Source organism: Martes martes (genome assembly GCF_963455335.1).
Source record: "Martes martes genome assembly, chromosome: 15".
NCBI lineage: Eukaryota > Metazoa > Chordata > Mammalia > Carnivora > Mustelidae > Martes > Martes martes.
The window spans coordinates 51,973,244-51,987,620 of record NC_137903.1 but is presented as its reverse complement, the minus strand read 5'-3'; the positions used below and the strand labels follow the sequence as shown (position 1 = coordinate 51,987,620).

The following is a 14,377-nucleotide window of genomic DNA, read 5'->3' as shown; positions in this document are numbered from 1 at the left end:
TACTCCTCACTTTGGATTAACATTGATCCATCCTTAAGAGTTATATGAAGAACAAATACTAAAATGAAAAACTGTTTGCACAACTCTTTGCAAATATAAACGTCTTGTGTGGATTATTCTTGCTACAGTATTAATATTAATTGCAATAACAACACGGTCGCTTTCCAGGCAGGCGGTAGAGTGCAGCCCGAAGGCCAACGGGAGTCAGACGGAAGAGGTCAGGGGAGGTGCCTCCGGCACGTTCGGCCCAGAAGGGGCGGAGCCTCGAGGAATGTACCCAAACCCAGCCCCTTACCCTGCCCCTTTCGTCGGTGCGGCGTAGGCGGTTACCATGGGGATGACGTCTAGAGGGCGGGGTGGGGCGGGGCTATGGAGAGGAGGAGGAAGATGGCGGGAGGGCGGCTCTGAGGAGACCTCGGCGGCGGCGGAGGAGGAGAGAAGCGCAGCGCCGTGCCGCGCCGGGGCCCATGTGGGGAGGAGTCGGAGTCGCTGTTGCCGCCGCCGCCGCCGCCGCCGCCACCGCCTGTAACTGCTGGACCCGAGTGGGAGTGAGGGGGAAACGGCAGGATGAAGTTCGCCGAGCACCTCTCCGCGCACATCACTCCCGAGTGGAGGAAGCAATACATCCAGTATGAGGTACCGGCGGCCGCCGGGGTGTGGGAGGACTCGGAGGGGCCACCATCTCGCCAGTCCCGACCTCCGCTGCCTCCTTCCGCTCCCGCTGCCTCCCCGCGCCTGGGCGGACTTTGACCCGGTGCGGCGGGGAGCCACTGCGGCATCCCCGCCGCGGCCGGCCCCCTCTGGGCCCCGCTGACCTTCCCCTCCCCCGCAGCCCCGCTGCCACCGGGGTAACGGATATGCAGGCGGCGGGCCGGGAGGGAGGGCACGGCTCAGCCCGGGCTGGGGAATAGTGGTGGGAGGGCGAGCCGCAGGTTGGGGAGTCGGGGTGGGAGGGCAGCCCGGGGTCGCGGCGGTTCCGCGCTGATCCCCTCCTCCCCGCTCACTCTGACCTCTCGTCCCCACCCTGGGCGAGCGCCCCCTCGCCAAGGTTAGGTTTTGTTTCTCTCTGCTCACCTCTTACTGAGGAATCCTTCTCTTCCGAGATAAGCCCCTTTAGTGATTTTCTTCGTTCCACAGAGCCCTTCCGCTTTTCCCCACTTGCCCACTGTTGACAAAGGCTTTGTAACAGGGTTGAAACTTGATTTAAATGTATATCACATATGCAGTGGTTACTTTATGCACACGTATTGTAATCGTCTATTCTGTTTTGATAAGACGGTGACTGGTCTTTTTACTGATTGCCTGAAGTATACAAAGTAATCACATCTCTGGTTTTGACTCTCCTGTTTTGGAACGGAGTGAAGGGAAAGGGGAAGAAGGGAAGAGAAGAAAATAATTAAAATTTTCAGGTTTTCTCTCCTAAGATTTTTGTTAGCTAGGGAGAAAACTACTGTATTGTAAACAATGTACTTTTAAAACATACCTGTGTATTACAGATACCATGCCCCTCCCCCCCCATTTCTGTGATAACAGCTTCTTGAGAGTATTCCATAGGTACTGATGAGAAACCTTACATTAATATATTAATATAGGGACAAGTAAAGATAATGAACCCCTTATATATTCAGAAGGCAAGGTACCTGAAGAGCTTTAAGCACTGCAATAGGTTTTTCTCAGTAGCTGGCAATTCAGCGCCTGGATAGAGAAAGAAAGACTTATCTGTAACCTCCAGGAATTCACATCTATGTATGTGCAGGAACAAAGAGTATAAAATCAATATGAACACAAATATGTTAGCTACATTTTATGAATTAAAATATTTTAGTTCTCTATTTAATTTCTGTTTAAGTTCATTGATAGTATGTTTAGGCAATAGCACAAAGTTTATTTTTCATATAGCAGATGTAATAATTGAAGAAGACAGGGAAACCTAGAAGATTGTAAAATAAATTCACCTCGTAAAATACAGTATTTGATTATTGCCAGAAATGAAACACCCAGAATTATTAATGCTTTCTTGTCACTTAATTTTCTTATAGTGTTTTGTGGCTACATTTTGTAAGAATGAAATAAGGCACTAGCTTTTCAGCCTGTGGAGTTCTTGATTTATTGTTTCTAATAACATTTGGTCAGTTTTAAAACCTTGGCTAGAGTCCAGATGATGGTTTTTATTGAAAGGAGGGTATTGGTCTTTCATCTTGTAGTAGTAATTTTCAGCACCACTGCCAGTTCTTCAGAGAGGCATAGAACACAGCATGCCGAAGCAGCATCTTATACTTGTTATGTAGTATGGAATGCTTAATTTGGGCAAAAGTAATAGTGGCTGGTTGTATGCTGTGATTCGTTTTAAGTATTACAGTACTTAACTGTCTCATAGAATTGTATTAATTTGGAATATCTGGGACTGGAAAGGGAGCCATAAGATTTAGTTTGAAAATTCAATTACCTCTTGATTTGTAATGTCAGCTTTGTGGCTGGAGTAACCACAGTAATTCTGAGACTTCTCATTCACATACTCCGTTTAGACACTAACACTAATTGGTTAGGTTGGTTACAGAGGGAGTGGGACTGCATTATCTTTCCTGGGGCAATTATAAATTATTTTTAAAAAATTCATTTATTATGGATAATTGAAATTTTGTTCTGCAGAGTCCCTATTACATGACTCCTGTCCCAGATAAACTCATTGTTTGGTAGGTAAAATTAAATAAAGGGGACTTTGTGAATTGGAGCCTTGAAAGACATTTTTTTTTTTTTTTTAAATAGGGTTGAGGTCTGTGTTGTATATTGTTTCTCAAGAGCTGATGCTATTTCTTTAAAAATACTTAAAGAGGCATAGATAGGAGTTTTCAGAGTCCAGGCATTTTGGCAACTTAAAAACTTTGGGGAAAAAATGATATCCTAAAAGAGGATAGCTGTTGCTAGAGAAAAGAACTTTCTTATAAAGCAGTAACATGTAGTTTCTCATATATGAAGATCATGCCCTGAAACACTGTTAGTAGAACAGACACTTGAGTTTGTTTTTCAAGCACTGGTGGTGAAATTTTGGGGTATTACCCCTGATGTGTAGCTAGGGTGCTTTCTAGTGCTGTGAACCACAATGAACTGTTCAGCTTCTTTGGTTTTTATGTCATTTCCCTACATTAAATTTTATTTGAAATAGGCAGAGCATTAGAAACTGAAAATTTTGTTTTAATGTCTATAATTATTTGTATTATTGTGTATACATGGTCAACAATAAAGGCTAGTTCTTATATATGTTAGCCATGAGACCCTAGGGACAATCTTTTTGCCTTTTCAGAGCTCTTTCCTTTTCCATAAGATAAGAATATAGGGCTGGAGCTTTTCAAGTTCCATTATGGTTCATAGGTTTTTGGTTTAATTTTTAATGCTTTTTGGTTTTTGGAATGTTAAAAATTATCAGTATTAGTGACTCATCAATACCCTAATAATTACTAGAGTTTCTAATTTAAATAAATTGTAGTGTTCATAACTCAATCTTCATAGGGAGAATAATAAAGCATAAAAGAGAGCAACAAAAAGAAACCATATAAAGAAAATCTATTTGATCCATTTGTGAATAGTTTTTACAGAGAATAAACACAAATGAGCAGAGACCATCCCTTTTCCAGTCATCTATTTGAGTGTAAATCTTGGCATAGAAAATAGAACGTCAATAAATCTTTATGAGAACACTTAAAAAAAATTAAGAATCAGTGATTGCAATTTTAGAGCTCTGTAATTGATTAATCAAAATTAACAGACCAGTTTCAGCCCCATAGACTACTAGTATGATGGTGTTAATATTTTACAGCATATTAGCAAAAGAAGCAAATATATTTGGTGCCTTAGGCTGCTGACTTGGGTTTTCATCCCTAGGGTCCTGTGCTGCTTTGGTTTCTCAGGAAATAGGAAGGTTTTTTTTCAGCGTATACTGTAGTTTTGTAAGATACCAAAATAATGAGGTATCTAAATTTCAGGATTTTAAAGGGAATTTAAACACTATTTACCTTTGTTTTTTCAGACAGGGAAACTAAAGTCCAGGGAGGTTAAGTTGTTTGTTGGGGATCATTTATAGATAGCTCATCTCTTGAGCATAGAAGTGTAAGCATTGGGAGTCAGGCTACCCTAGCTGTGTGACCCTGATGAAATTACTTCCTCTTTCTGGGTTTTAGGTTTTTCATTTGTAAAGTGAGAGAACTGGATTTGATGGTTTCTAATCTCACAGGACTATATATATTTCCTAAGGACCCATCTAGCTTTAAATGTCTGTGTTTTTATGGTTTAATTATGTTTGATATATGAAGAAGACAAAACTTAAATTTAGGACTGTTATTTACAAATTTTAAAATTTCAATTCAATTTAATTAACATGCAGTAGTATTAATTTCAGAGGTAGAATTCAGTGATTCACCAGTTGCATACAACACCCAGTGCTCATTACTTTAAGTGCCCTCCTTAATGCCCATCACCTAGTTACCCCATCCCCTACCCACCTGCCCTCCAGCAACCCTCCATTTGTTCCCTATAGTTAAGAGTCTCTTATGGTTTGCCTCCCTCTCTGTTTTCTAGGACTATTATTAATAACATTTTTGTATATTAAACTTCTTTTAGAAAAATTTTGAAGAGATTTTAGTCTGTGAATGGAAAGCTGACCCAGTGAAACTCTTATTTAATTCAAATAAGAAGTGATAATCCTGGATTGATTTTTTTTTGTTGCAGGATTTGGAAAAGGAGAGATTCTGTGTAAACTATACATCCTTTTTTTTCAAGTGTAAGGACACATTGCCATGACATTATTGTGATTTTCATTTATAGAACTATCCCATGAGAACACTTGTGTTGCAGGCTTCAATTTCCCATAGGTATTATGTTGATTCATTAAGGTTAACTTGTCTTGCTGGAACTTGTTTGAAATTTCCAGTTTGGCCACCCGATGGGGCACAAACCACTTTTTCTTTCAGGCACTTCTGCAAGTATAAGTACCGTATGGCATATTTAAGATAACACTTGTAAATAAGATGCCTGGCACTTAGCAATGTTTCTTAAATGAATAAATGAAAGTTATATAAAAGAGGAACCTATTACTATTCTTTATTATGTTTGTATAGTGAAGTATATTAGGGTGAGTATCCTGGAAAGATTATACTTGTCCATCTATCCCTGAAGGTTGGTTTTGGATCAACTTTTGGGTGAAGGCCCAGATCATAAGAACATAAGAATCTTATTTGACCTGTGGTGACCATGGAAAATTAGTCCTGGCTTCAAATCCAGTCATAATCTGGAAAGCATTTGAGAGACTGATTGAGTTGTGCTGGTAGGGGTTTTAAGTATATCTGTATCATAGTTCCCAAAGGAGAGTACCCCAAACTCTCGTGGAGTAAGAGAAGATAATACTAGAACTGTTTGTTATATGCATTTTTATGAATAAGACAAGGAAGAAATAAAATTTTACTAATATTTAATAAGTGGATCAATTTGATGACCTTGTTAGCTATTCTGAGAAAAAGAAAAGGATTGCTAATAGTTTTCTTACTTGTTTGTTCACTTTCAGCAAATATCAATTCATCTAGTTTATAGGTATGTAGAATTTATGGATATTATCTTGTTTTGACTAAACTTAACTCTTATAAAATGAATGTGACTTAGACTTAAAAAGACTCGTGTAAAGAAGCCTCAACAATAATACCACTAAAGCAAGCACATGTGAACAAAAAAAATGGCAGAGCTGACAATTCTACTTCTAGTTCTAGTTTTTGGTCAGCCAAATTACAGATAAAAACAATGATACTTTCATAGATTGGATAAGAAGTTTGCCAAAAAAATTTCAAAATAATTAAGATAATTCTTTGAAATAAGATTTTACATCCACTGTCATCCACAATGAACTTCACACTAAACATATATTTAGTATCTCGAGTGTCCTGTCTTTGTCAGGTCTGTTTTTCATTTTATAACCATTATAATTAAACTTCCCAGTCAACTAATTCCTGAAGTTTGAACTAGACCTTTGAAATACTGTATCACACAAAATGTTAAACTCAGGTTTTAAAAATAAAGCTTTTAAAAATGAAGCTTTTCAGTAGTTTTCTGAAAGTATTGTTATTGAAAATTTCTTAGATTAAAAATATTTTTGTACTTTTTATAAGTGAAAGATAAAAATTGTTTATTTTATCATTGTCTCAGCTTTTAGAAACTATTTAAAAATTCTGTTTTAGAGGTGCCTGAGTGGCTCAGTTGGTTCAGTGTCCAGCTCTGATTTTCGGCTCAGGTCATGATCTCAGGGTCTTGGAATTGAGCCCCATGTTGGGCTCCGCCCTGAGAGTGGAGTCTGAGATTCTCTCTCTCCCTCTGCTCTGCACTCTGCCTTTGCTCATGAACTCTCTCTCTCTCAAAATAAATTTAAAAATCTTTAAAAAAATAAAAAACACTGTTGTGGAAGGATATAATTCATCAATAAATATACACATACTAGAAGTACATAGTAAGCTTTTGTTTTTGTATTTGATAGGGAAATCATATAAAAAAAGATTTAGAAGACTTTGTTCAAGTTGTGCAGCTTAACTCAAGCTGGTTTGTGGGGTTGCCTGGTATTGAGCTGGCCTTTGGGATTGAGAGCGTCAGAGTTCACTAGGATTGTCATTTGCTTTTTCCCATATTCCTGTTACCTAGTAAATGCTGAAAGAAGTCTAGCTGTCAAAGCTCATGAATAAATGCCTTAAATTATTTATTCACTCTAACAAATATTTATAGGGGTTCTATTATTTGCTGGGGCTGATTGATTTGTGCTAAAATTCTAGCTCTTTTATTATCTTAAAAATAGAAAAAACAATAGTATTTTTTGTTTTGTTTTTGGTTTTATGTTTCAGTCAATGCAGTGTTTTCAGAATTAAAAATGGTGTGGAAAGGGTAGATTGCAGATTGAGGACTTTGGAACACTGTTATAAATTTGGGTCCCTTTGTAAATAATGTGGAAGACTTTTTCCTTAGCTTTTTAAACTTTTTATGTTATACACCTTCAAATCTAATTTGTTTTTATTTTTATATGTATTTATTTATTTAAAATTTTTTTGGAAGATTTTATTTATTTATTTGACAGACAGAGATCACAAGTAGTCAGAGAGGCAGGCAGAGAGAGGGGGGAAAACAGGCTCCCTGCTGAGCACAGAGTCTGATGCGGGGCTCAATCCCAGGACCTGGGATCATGATCGGAGCCAAAGGCAGAGGCTTTAACCCACTGAGCCACCCAGGCACCCTTAATTTGTTTTTTTAATTATTGATTTTTGGAGAAGGAGGAGGGGCATAGGGAGAGAATCTCAAGCTGACTCCCTGCTGAGCATCAGGTTCAACACTGGGCTGGCCTGATCTTACAACCCTGAGATCATGACCTGAGCAGAAATCAAGTCATAAGCTTAGCCGACTGGGCTACCCAGATGCGCCTAAATCTAATTTGTTTTTAGGAGCAGATTTAGTTACCTCTTTCTTCCTATCACTATACAGGTGTGGTATAGCTATAGGGATTAATCAGAAAATTCTCAAAGAGTTGTTTATTTATTAGAGGCCAGAGGAAAGTATAATTAACCTGCTATAAGCATAACTTAACACCTGTAACATTTTCTGTAAGAAGAGGAAAATATGTTGATTGAGGGGACATAGTCTTATCTGTTGAGGATGACCTGCAGTATTTAGAAAGATTGTGACTAGGAATGAAGAGATATAAGGCCTTAGATCTAGTTCTGTTACTGACTATTCATTTAAAGATTTTTATTTATTTATTTGACAGACAGAGATCACAAGTAGGCAGAGAGGCAGGCAAAGAGATGGAGAGGAGGAAGCAGGCTCCCCGCTTAGCAGAAAGCCCAATGTGGGGCTCGATCCCAGGACCCCGAGATCATGACCTGAGCCAGAGGCAGAGGCTTTAACCCACTGAGCCACCCAGGTGCCCCTGTTACTGACTATTCATAAATAATTAGTGAACTAGTGATTTTTTTTAAAGATTAAAGGGCTGAAATGTAATCATTCAGGAAAGTGGGAAGTTTTTAGATTATTGTGTGACTTATCTAGGGTAAATTGGTAAAGTTGTAATTTAGAGTAATCCATGTGCTTTCGAGGCTTATTTTTGTATCTTAGAGCAATGGTTCTTAAACTTTTTGGTTTTGGGACCACTTGAAGCTCTTGACAATTATTGAATATTCCAGTGTCTACTGATATTTGCTGTATTGGAAATTAAAACTGAGAAGTGCTTGAAACACAGGAGTATACAAGCATACCTACTAGAGACATGCTCTCACACTTCAGGCAGCCTCTGGAAAACACTGTTTACTTGTCAAAGAATGAGGCTGAAAAACCAAATGAAGTTTTGTATTATTATTTAAAAAAAGAGTTTGGATCTTTTGGGATTCCTGAAAGGGTTTCTGTTTTTTTTTTTTTTTTTTTTTTTAAGTTTATTGAAGTAATCTCTACATCTAATGTGGGGCTTGATCTCACGACCCCAAGATCAAGAATTGCATGTTCTTAAAATTTTCCCAGTCTGGGGAATGGAACCAGTGTTCCTGTCCTGGATGTAGAAAGAACACCCCCCAAGATCAACAAACTAGAAAGACCTTGAGACACTGGATTGTGATACTGACGAATCATAATTTTAGACAAAAGCTTTTGAGAGCAGCTAGGGGAAAGAGATTCCTTATGTACAGAGGAAGGTCCATCAGAATAACATCAGACCTTTCCACAGAAACCTGGCAAGCCAGAAAGGGCTGGCAAGACATATTCAGGGCACTAAATGAGAAGAACATGCAGCCAAGAATACTTTTTCCAGCAAGGTTGACATTCAAAATGGATGGAGAGATAAAGAGCTTCCAAGACCAGCAAGGTTTAAAGGAATATGTGACCACCAAGCTGGCACTACAAGAAATATTAAGGGGGGGGTTCCTATAAAATATTAAGAAATATTAAGGGGGGTTCTATAAAAGAAGAAAGAACTCAAGAGTGACATAGAACAGAAATTTACAGAGACAATCTATAGAAACAAGGACTTCACAGGCAACATGATGTCAATAAAAATGTATCTTTCAATAATCACTCTCAATGTGAATGGCCTAAATGCTCCCATAAAACAGCACAGGGTTGCAGATTGGATAAATTGACAGAACCCATCCATATGTTGTCTACAAGAGACCCATTTGGAACCTAAGGATATATCCAGACTGGAAGTGAAGGGATGGAGAAACATCTTTCTTGCCAATGGGCTTCAAAAGAAAGCTGGGGTAGTGATTCTCATATCAGATAAATTAAATTTTAAACTAAAGACTGTAGTCAGAGATAAAGAAGGACACTACATCATTCTTAAAGGGTCTATTCACCAAGAAAATCTAACAGTTGTAAATATTTATGACCCCAATATGGGAGCAGCCAACTACATAAGACAGCTGTTAATCAACATAAAGAGTCATATTGATATGAATACGTTAATAGTAGGGGATCTTAAGATGCCATTCTCAGTAATAGATCATTCAAGCAGAAAATCAATAAAGAAATAAGAGCATTGAATGACACATTGGACCAGATGGACCTCATAGATATATACAGAACATTCCACCCTAAAACAACAGAATACTCACTCTTCTCGAGCACACATGGAACTTTGTCCAGAATAGACCACATACTGGGTCATAAATCAGGGCTCAACCGATACCAAAAGATTGAGATTATTTCCTGCATATTCTCGGACCACAAAGCTTTGAAACTGGAACTCAACCACAAGAAAGTTTGGAAGGAATTCAAACATTTGGAAGCTAAAGACCAACCTGCTTAAGAATGTTTGGATCAACCAGGAAATCAAAGAAGAATTTAAACAATTCATGGGAACCAAAGAGAATGAAGACACTTGAGTCCAAAACCTATGGGATACGGCAAAGGTGGTCCTAAGGGGGAAATACATAGCTATCCCAGCTTCCCTCAAAAAAACTGAAAAATCCAGAATACATTAGCTCTTTTTACACCTTAAAGAACTGAAGAATCAACAACAAATTAAGCCAACCCGAAACATAACAAGGGAAATAATCAAGATCAGAGCAGAGATCAATGAGACAGAAATTAGAGATGCAGTAGAACAAACACATCAACGAAACTAGAAGCTGGTTTTTTGATAGAGTCAATAAGATCAATAAACCATTGGCCAAACTTATCCAAAAGAAAAGAGAGAGGACCCAAATTAATAAAATTATGAATGAAAAGGGAGAGAGATGACTAACACCAAGGAAATAGAAACAATCAGAAATTATTATTAGCAGTTATATGCCAATAAGTTAAGCAACCTAGATCAAACGGATGCATTCCTGGAAACCTATAAACTTCCAAAACGGAATCAGGAAGAAATTGACAACCTGAATAGACCAATATCTAGTAATGAGAATGAAACAGTGATCAAAAACCTCCCCAAAATAAGAGCCCAGGACCTGACAGATTCCCTGGAGAATTCTACAAAACATACAAAGAAGAAATAATACCTATTCTGAAGCTGTTTCAAAGAGTAGGAACAGAAGGAAAATTTCAGACTCTTTTTTTGAAGCCAGCATTACCCTTATCCCCAAACCAGGCAAAGACCCCACCAAAAAGGAGAATTTCAGACCAATATCCCTGATGAATATGGATGCCAAGATTCTCAACAAGATCCTAGCTAATAGGATCCAACAGTATATTAAAAAGATTATTCACCATGACCAGGTGGGATTTATCCATGGGACGCAAGGGGGGTTCAACATTCACAAATGAATGTGATAGAACAAATCAGTAAGAGAAGAGAGAAGCACCACTTGGTCCTCTCAATTGATGCAGAAAAAGCATTTGATAAGGTACAGCATCTGTTCTTGATTAAAAGGATTCAAAGTATAGGGATAGAAGGAACATTCCTCAACTTCATAAAATCTATGAAAAACCCATGGCGAATATCGTCCTCAGTGGGGAAAAGCTGACAGCCTTCCCTTTGAGATCAGAAACACGACAAAGATGTCCACTCTTGCCACTGTTGTTCAACGTAGTACTAGAAGTCCTAGCAACAGCGATCAGACAACAAAAAGAAATAAAAGGTATTCAAATTGGCAATGAAGAAGTTAAACTCTCTCTCTTCTCAGATGACGTGATACTTTATATGGGAAACCCAAAAGACTCCACCCCCAAACTACTAGAACTCATTCAGCAATTCAATAATGTGGTAGGATACAAAAGTCTGTGTACGGAAATCAGTTGCCTTCTTATACACTAACAATGGAAATATAGAAAGGGAAATTAGAGAGTTGATTCCATTTACTATAGCACCAAGAGCCATAAGATACCTAGGAATAAACCTAACCAAAGAGGTAAAGGATCTATACTTGAGGAACTACAGAACACTCATGAAAGAAATTGAAGAAGACACAAAAAGATGGAAGAGCATTCCATGCTCATGAATCAGAAGAATAAACATTGTTAAAATGTCTATACTGCCTAGAGCAATGTATAGTTTTAATGCCATCCCGATCAAAATTCCACCAGCATTTTTCAAAGAGCCGGAACAAACAATCCTAAAATTTGTATGGAGCCAGAAGAGACCCCGAATTGCTAAGGAAATGGGGAAAAAGAAAAGCAAAACTGGGGGTATCATGTTGCCTGATTTCAAGCTTTGCTACAAAGCTGTGATCACGAAGACAACATGGTACAGGCACAAAAACAGACATAGACCAGTGGAACAGAGTAGAGAGCCCAGATATGGACCCTTAACTCTATGGTCAAATAATCTTCGACAATGCAGGAAAAAATATGCTTTGGAAAAAAGACAGTCTCTTCAATAAATGGTGCTGGAAAAATTGGACAGCTACGTATAGAAGAATGAAACTCGACCATTCTCTTATACCATACACAAAGATAAACTCAAAATGGATAAAAGACCTCACCGTGAGGCAGGAATCTATCACAATCCTAGAGGAGAACATAAGCAGTAACCTCTTCGACATCAGCCATAGCGACTTCTTCCAAGATATGTCTCCAAAAGCAAAGAAAACAGAAGCGAAAATGAACTTTTGGGACTTAATCAAGATCAAAAGCTTCTGCATAGCAAAGGAAACAGTCATCAAAACAAAGAGGCAACCCATGGAATGGAAGAAGATGTTCACGAATGACACTACAGACAAAGGGCTGATATCCAAGATCTGTAAGAACTCCTCAAACTCAACACACACAAAATAGATAATCACATCAAAAAAGAGGCAGAAGACATGAACAGACACTTCTCTGAAGAAGACATACAAAAAGCTAACAGACACATGAAAAAATGTTCATCATCATTAGTCATCATGGAAATTCAAGTCAAAGCTACACTGAGATACCACCTTAAACCAGTTGAATGGCCAAAATCAATACGACAGTAAACAACAAGTGTTGGAGAGGATGTGGAGAAAGGGGAACCCTCTTATACTGTTGGTGGGAATGCAAGTTGGTGCAGCCACTTTGGAAAATTGTGTAGAGATTCCTTAAGAAATTAAAAATAGAACTACCCTGTGACCCTGCAGTTGCACTACTGGGTATTTACCCCAAAGATACAGTTGTAGTGAAAAGAAGGGCCATCTGTACCCTAATGTTCATAGCAGCAATGGCCACAGTCACCAAACTGTGGAACGAACCAAGATGTCCTTGAACAGATGAATGGATAAAGAAGATATGGTCCATATAGACAATGGAGTATGATGCCTCTCTCAGAAAGGATGAATACCCAACTTTTTTATCAACATGAACGGGGCTGGAAGAGATTTTGCTGAGTGAAATAAGTCAAGCAGAGAGAGTCAATTATCATATGGTTTCACTTACTTGTGGAGCATAAGGAATAACATGGAGATGTTGGGAAATGGAGAGGAGATGTGAGTTGGGGGAAATTGGAGGGGGAGACAAACCATGAGAGACTGTGGACACCGAGAAACAAACTGAGGGTTTTGGAGGGGTTGGGGGTTGGGTGAGCCTGGTGGCGGGTATTATGGAGGGCACGTATTGCATGGAGCACTGGGTGTGCTGCATAAACAATGAGTTTTGGAACTCTGGAAAAAAAAAAAAAGCATTCTTCTGACTGAGCCAGCCAGGTCCCCCTCCCTGAAAGAGTTTCTGAGAGTTGTTGCCTTAGAACACAGGACTCCTTTCAGAGTGTTCAGAGATGGCCTAAGTTCTCTAGTTGTAGGGAGCACAAAGAGGAAATAGGGAATCTCTTGGATGAGAATTCTCTGATATCTCCCCCACGACAAAGGATGTTCATTCGGGAAAAGTGAAGTTGGCTTCCTAGGGATTCCCAATTCCATTCTCTTTTCTTTGAATTGAATTAGTAGATATGTGGTCAGCTTGTCATTAAGGAGAATGGAATTAACATTTATTGAGCAGTTAGGAACCCAGTGTCAGCTGCTTTCCATAGGTTAATCCCATTTAATCTTCACAAGATAGATTTATTATTTTCATTTTAGAGAGATTAATCAATTTGTCCATGGCTACACATCTAACAAGTAATAATTTCAATTCAATTTCAATTGAAATTGAATCTGTTATAATTTGGAGCTCTTGCTTTTATAGAGGAATTGTAAATAACAGAGGTGGTAGCAGGGCCAGTAACAACAGCTGTGATTTTTTGAGTGCTTCCAGTGTTAGGCTCCGTGGTAAGTACTTTAAAAATATTTTCTCTTTATCGCAAGCTATTTAAGTAGGTTCTTAGCTCTGTTTATAGATGGAGGAAACTGAGTCTTAGGGCAGTTGAGTAATTGATATGTTGATAGTGCTAATTGTGGGTTGGCTTCTCAATTCCTACATCATAACTGCTTTATGAAAAATAAACCAATAAATTCATTCATTTATATGTGGTCTGATCTGTTCTTGAGCACCTGCTGAAGTATTAGCTGGTGTGTTTTTAGTCCCAAGCCTCAGTCTGTATGGTTTGGAGGTGGTGGAGTGTGGTCTGGAGGTCAGAGTTAATTTACATTTTTCTCAAGATTATCTATATAACTATTATTAGATAAGCAGTTGGTAAATAGAGGACCTTATGAAGATGAGGCCATAAGAAAGAGATATTAGTGATAAGAATAAAAAGAGGAAGATAAAAATGGGCATAGCTGTTGCTATGCCAAGTTATGGCATTTGGCTTCTAGATCATAGATCATGGGATGTTAATTAGATGTGTAAGGAATTTCAGAGATTATTTAGCGCAATTCCATTTTTACTTAAATAAGAAATGAGGTTTAGAGAGGTTAAGTGATTCAAGGTTATATGGTATGGTTAGTGACTGAGTTAACATAATTTACTTGTTTCGCTCTATTGCTTATTATTTTGCTTTATTTGCTAGTAGGTTCATATGTGTACAGAGGACAAACTCTGA

General features: G+C 38.4%; 1 protein-coding gene across 1 annotated transcript in view; it reads left to right on the top strand.

Annotated features, from left to right (window-relative positions):
• The first annotated feature begins 360 nt into the window (after positions 1-360).
• XPR1 (xenotropic and polytropic retrovirus receptor 1) overlaps positions 361-14,377 on the top strand; it is a 234,545-nt gene continuing 220,528 nt past the window's right edge. The window contains exon 1 of the mRNA XM_080824449.1: positions 361-636. Coding sequence (XP_080680575.1) covers positions 568-636 — 69 coding nt within the window. The 5' untranslated portion in view covers positions 361-567. The remainder of the gene's footprint in view (positions 637-14,377) is intronic.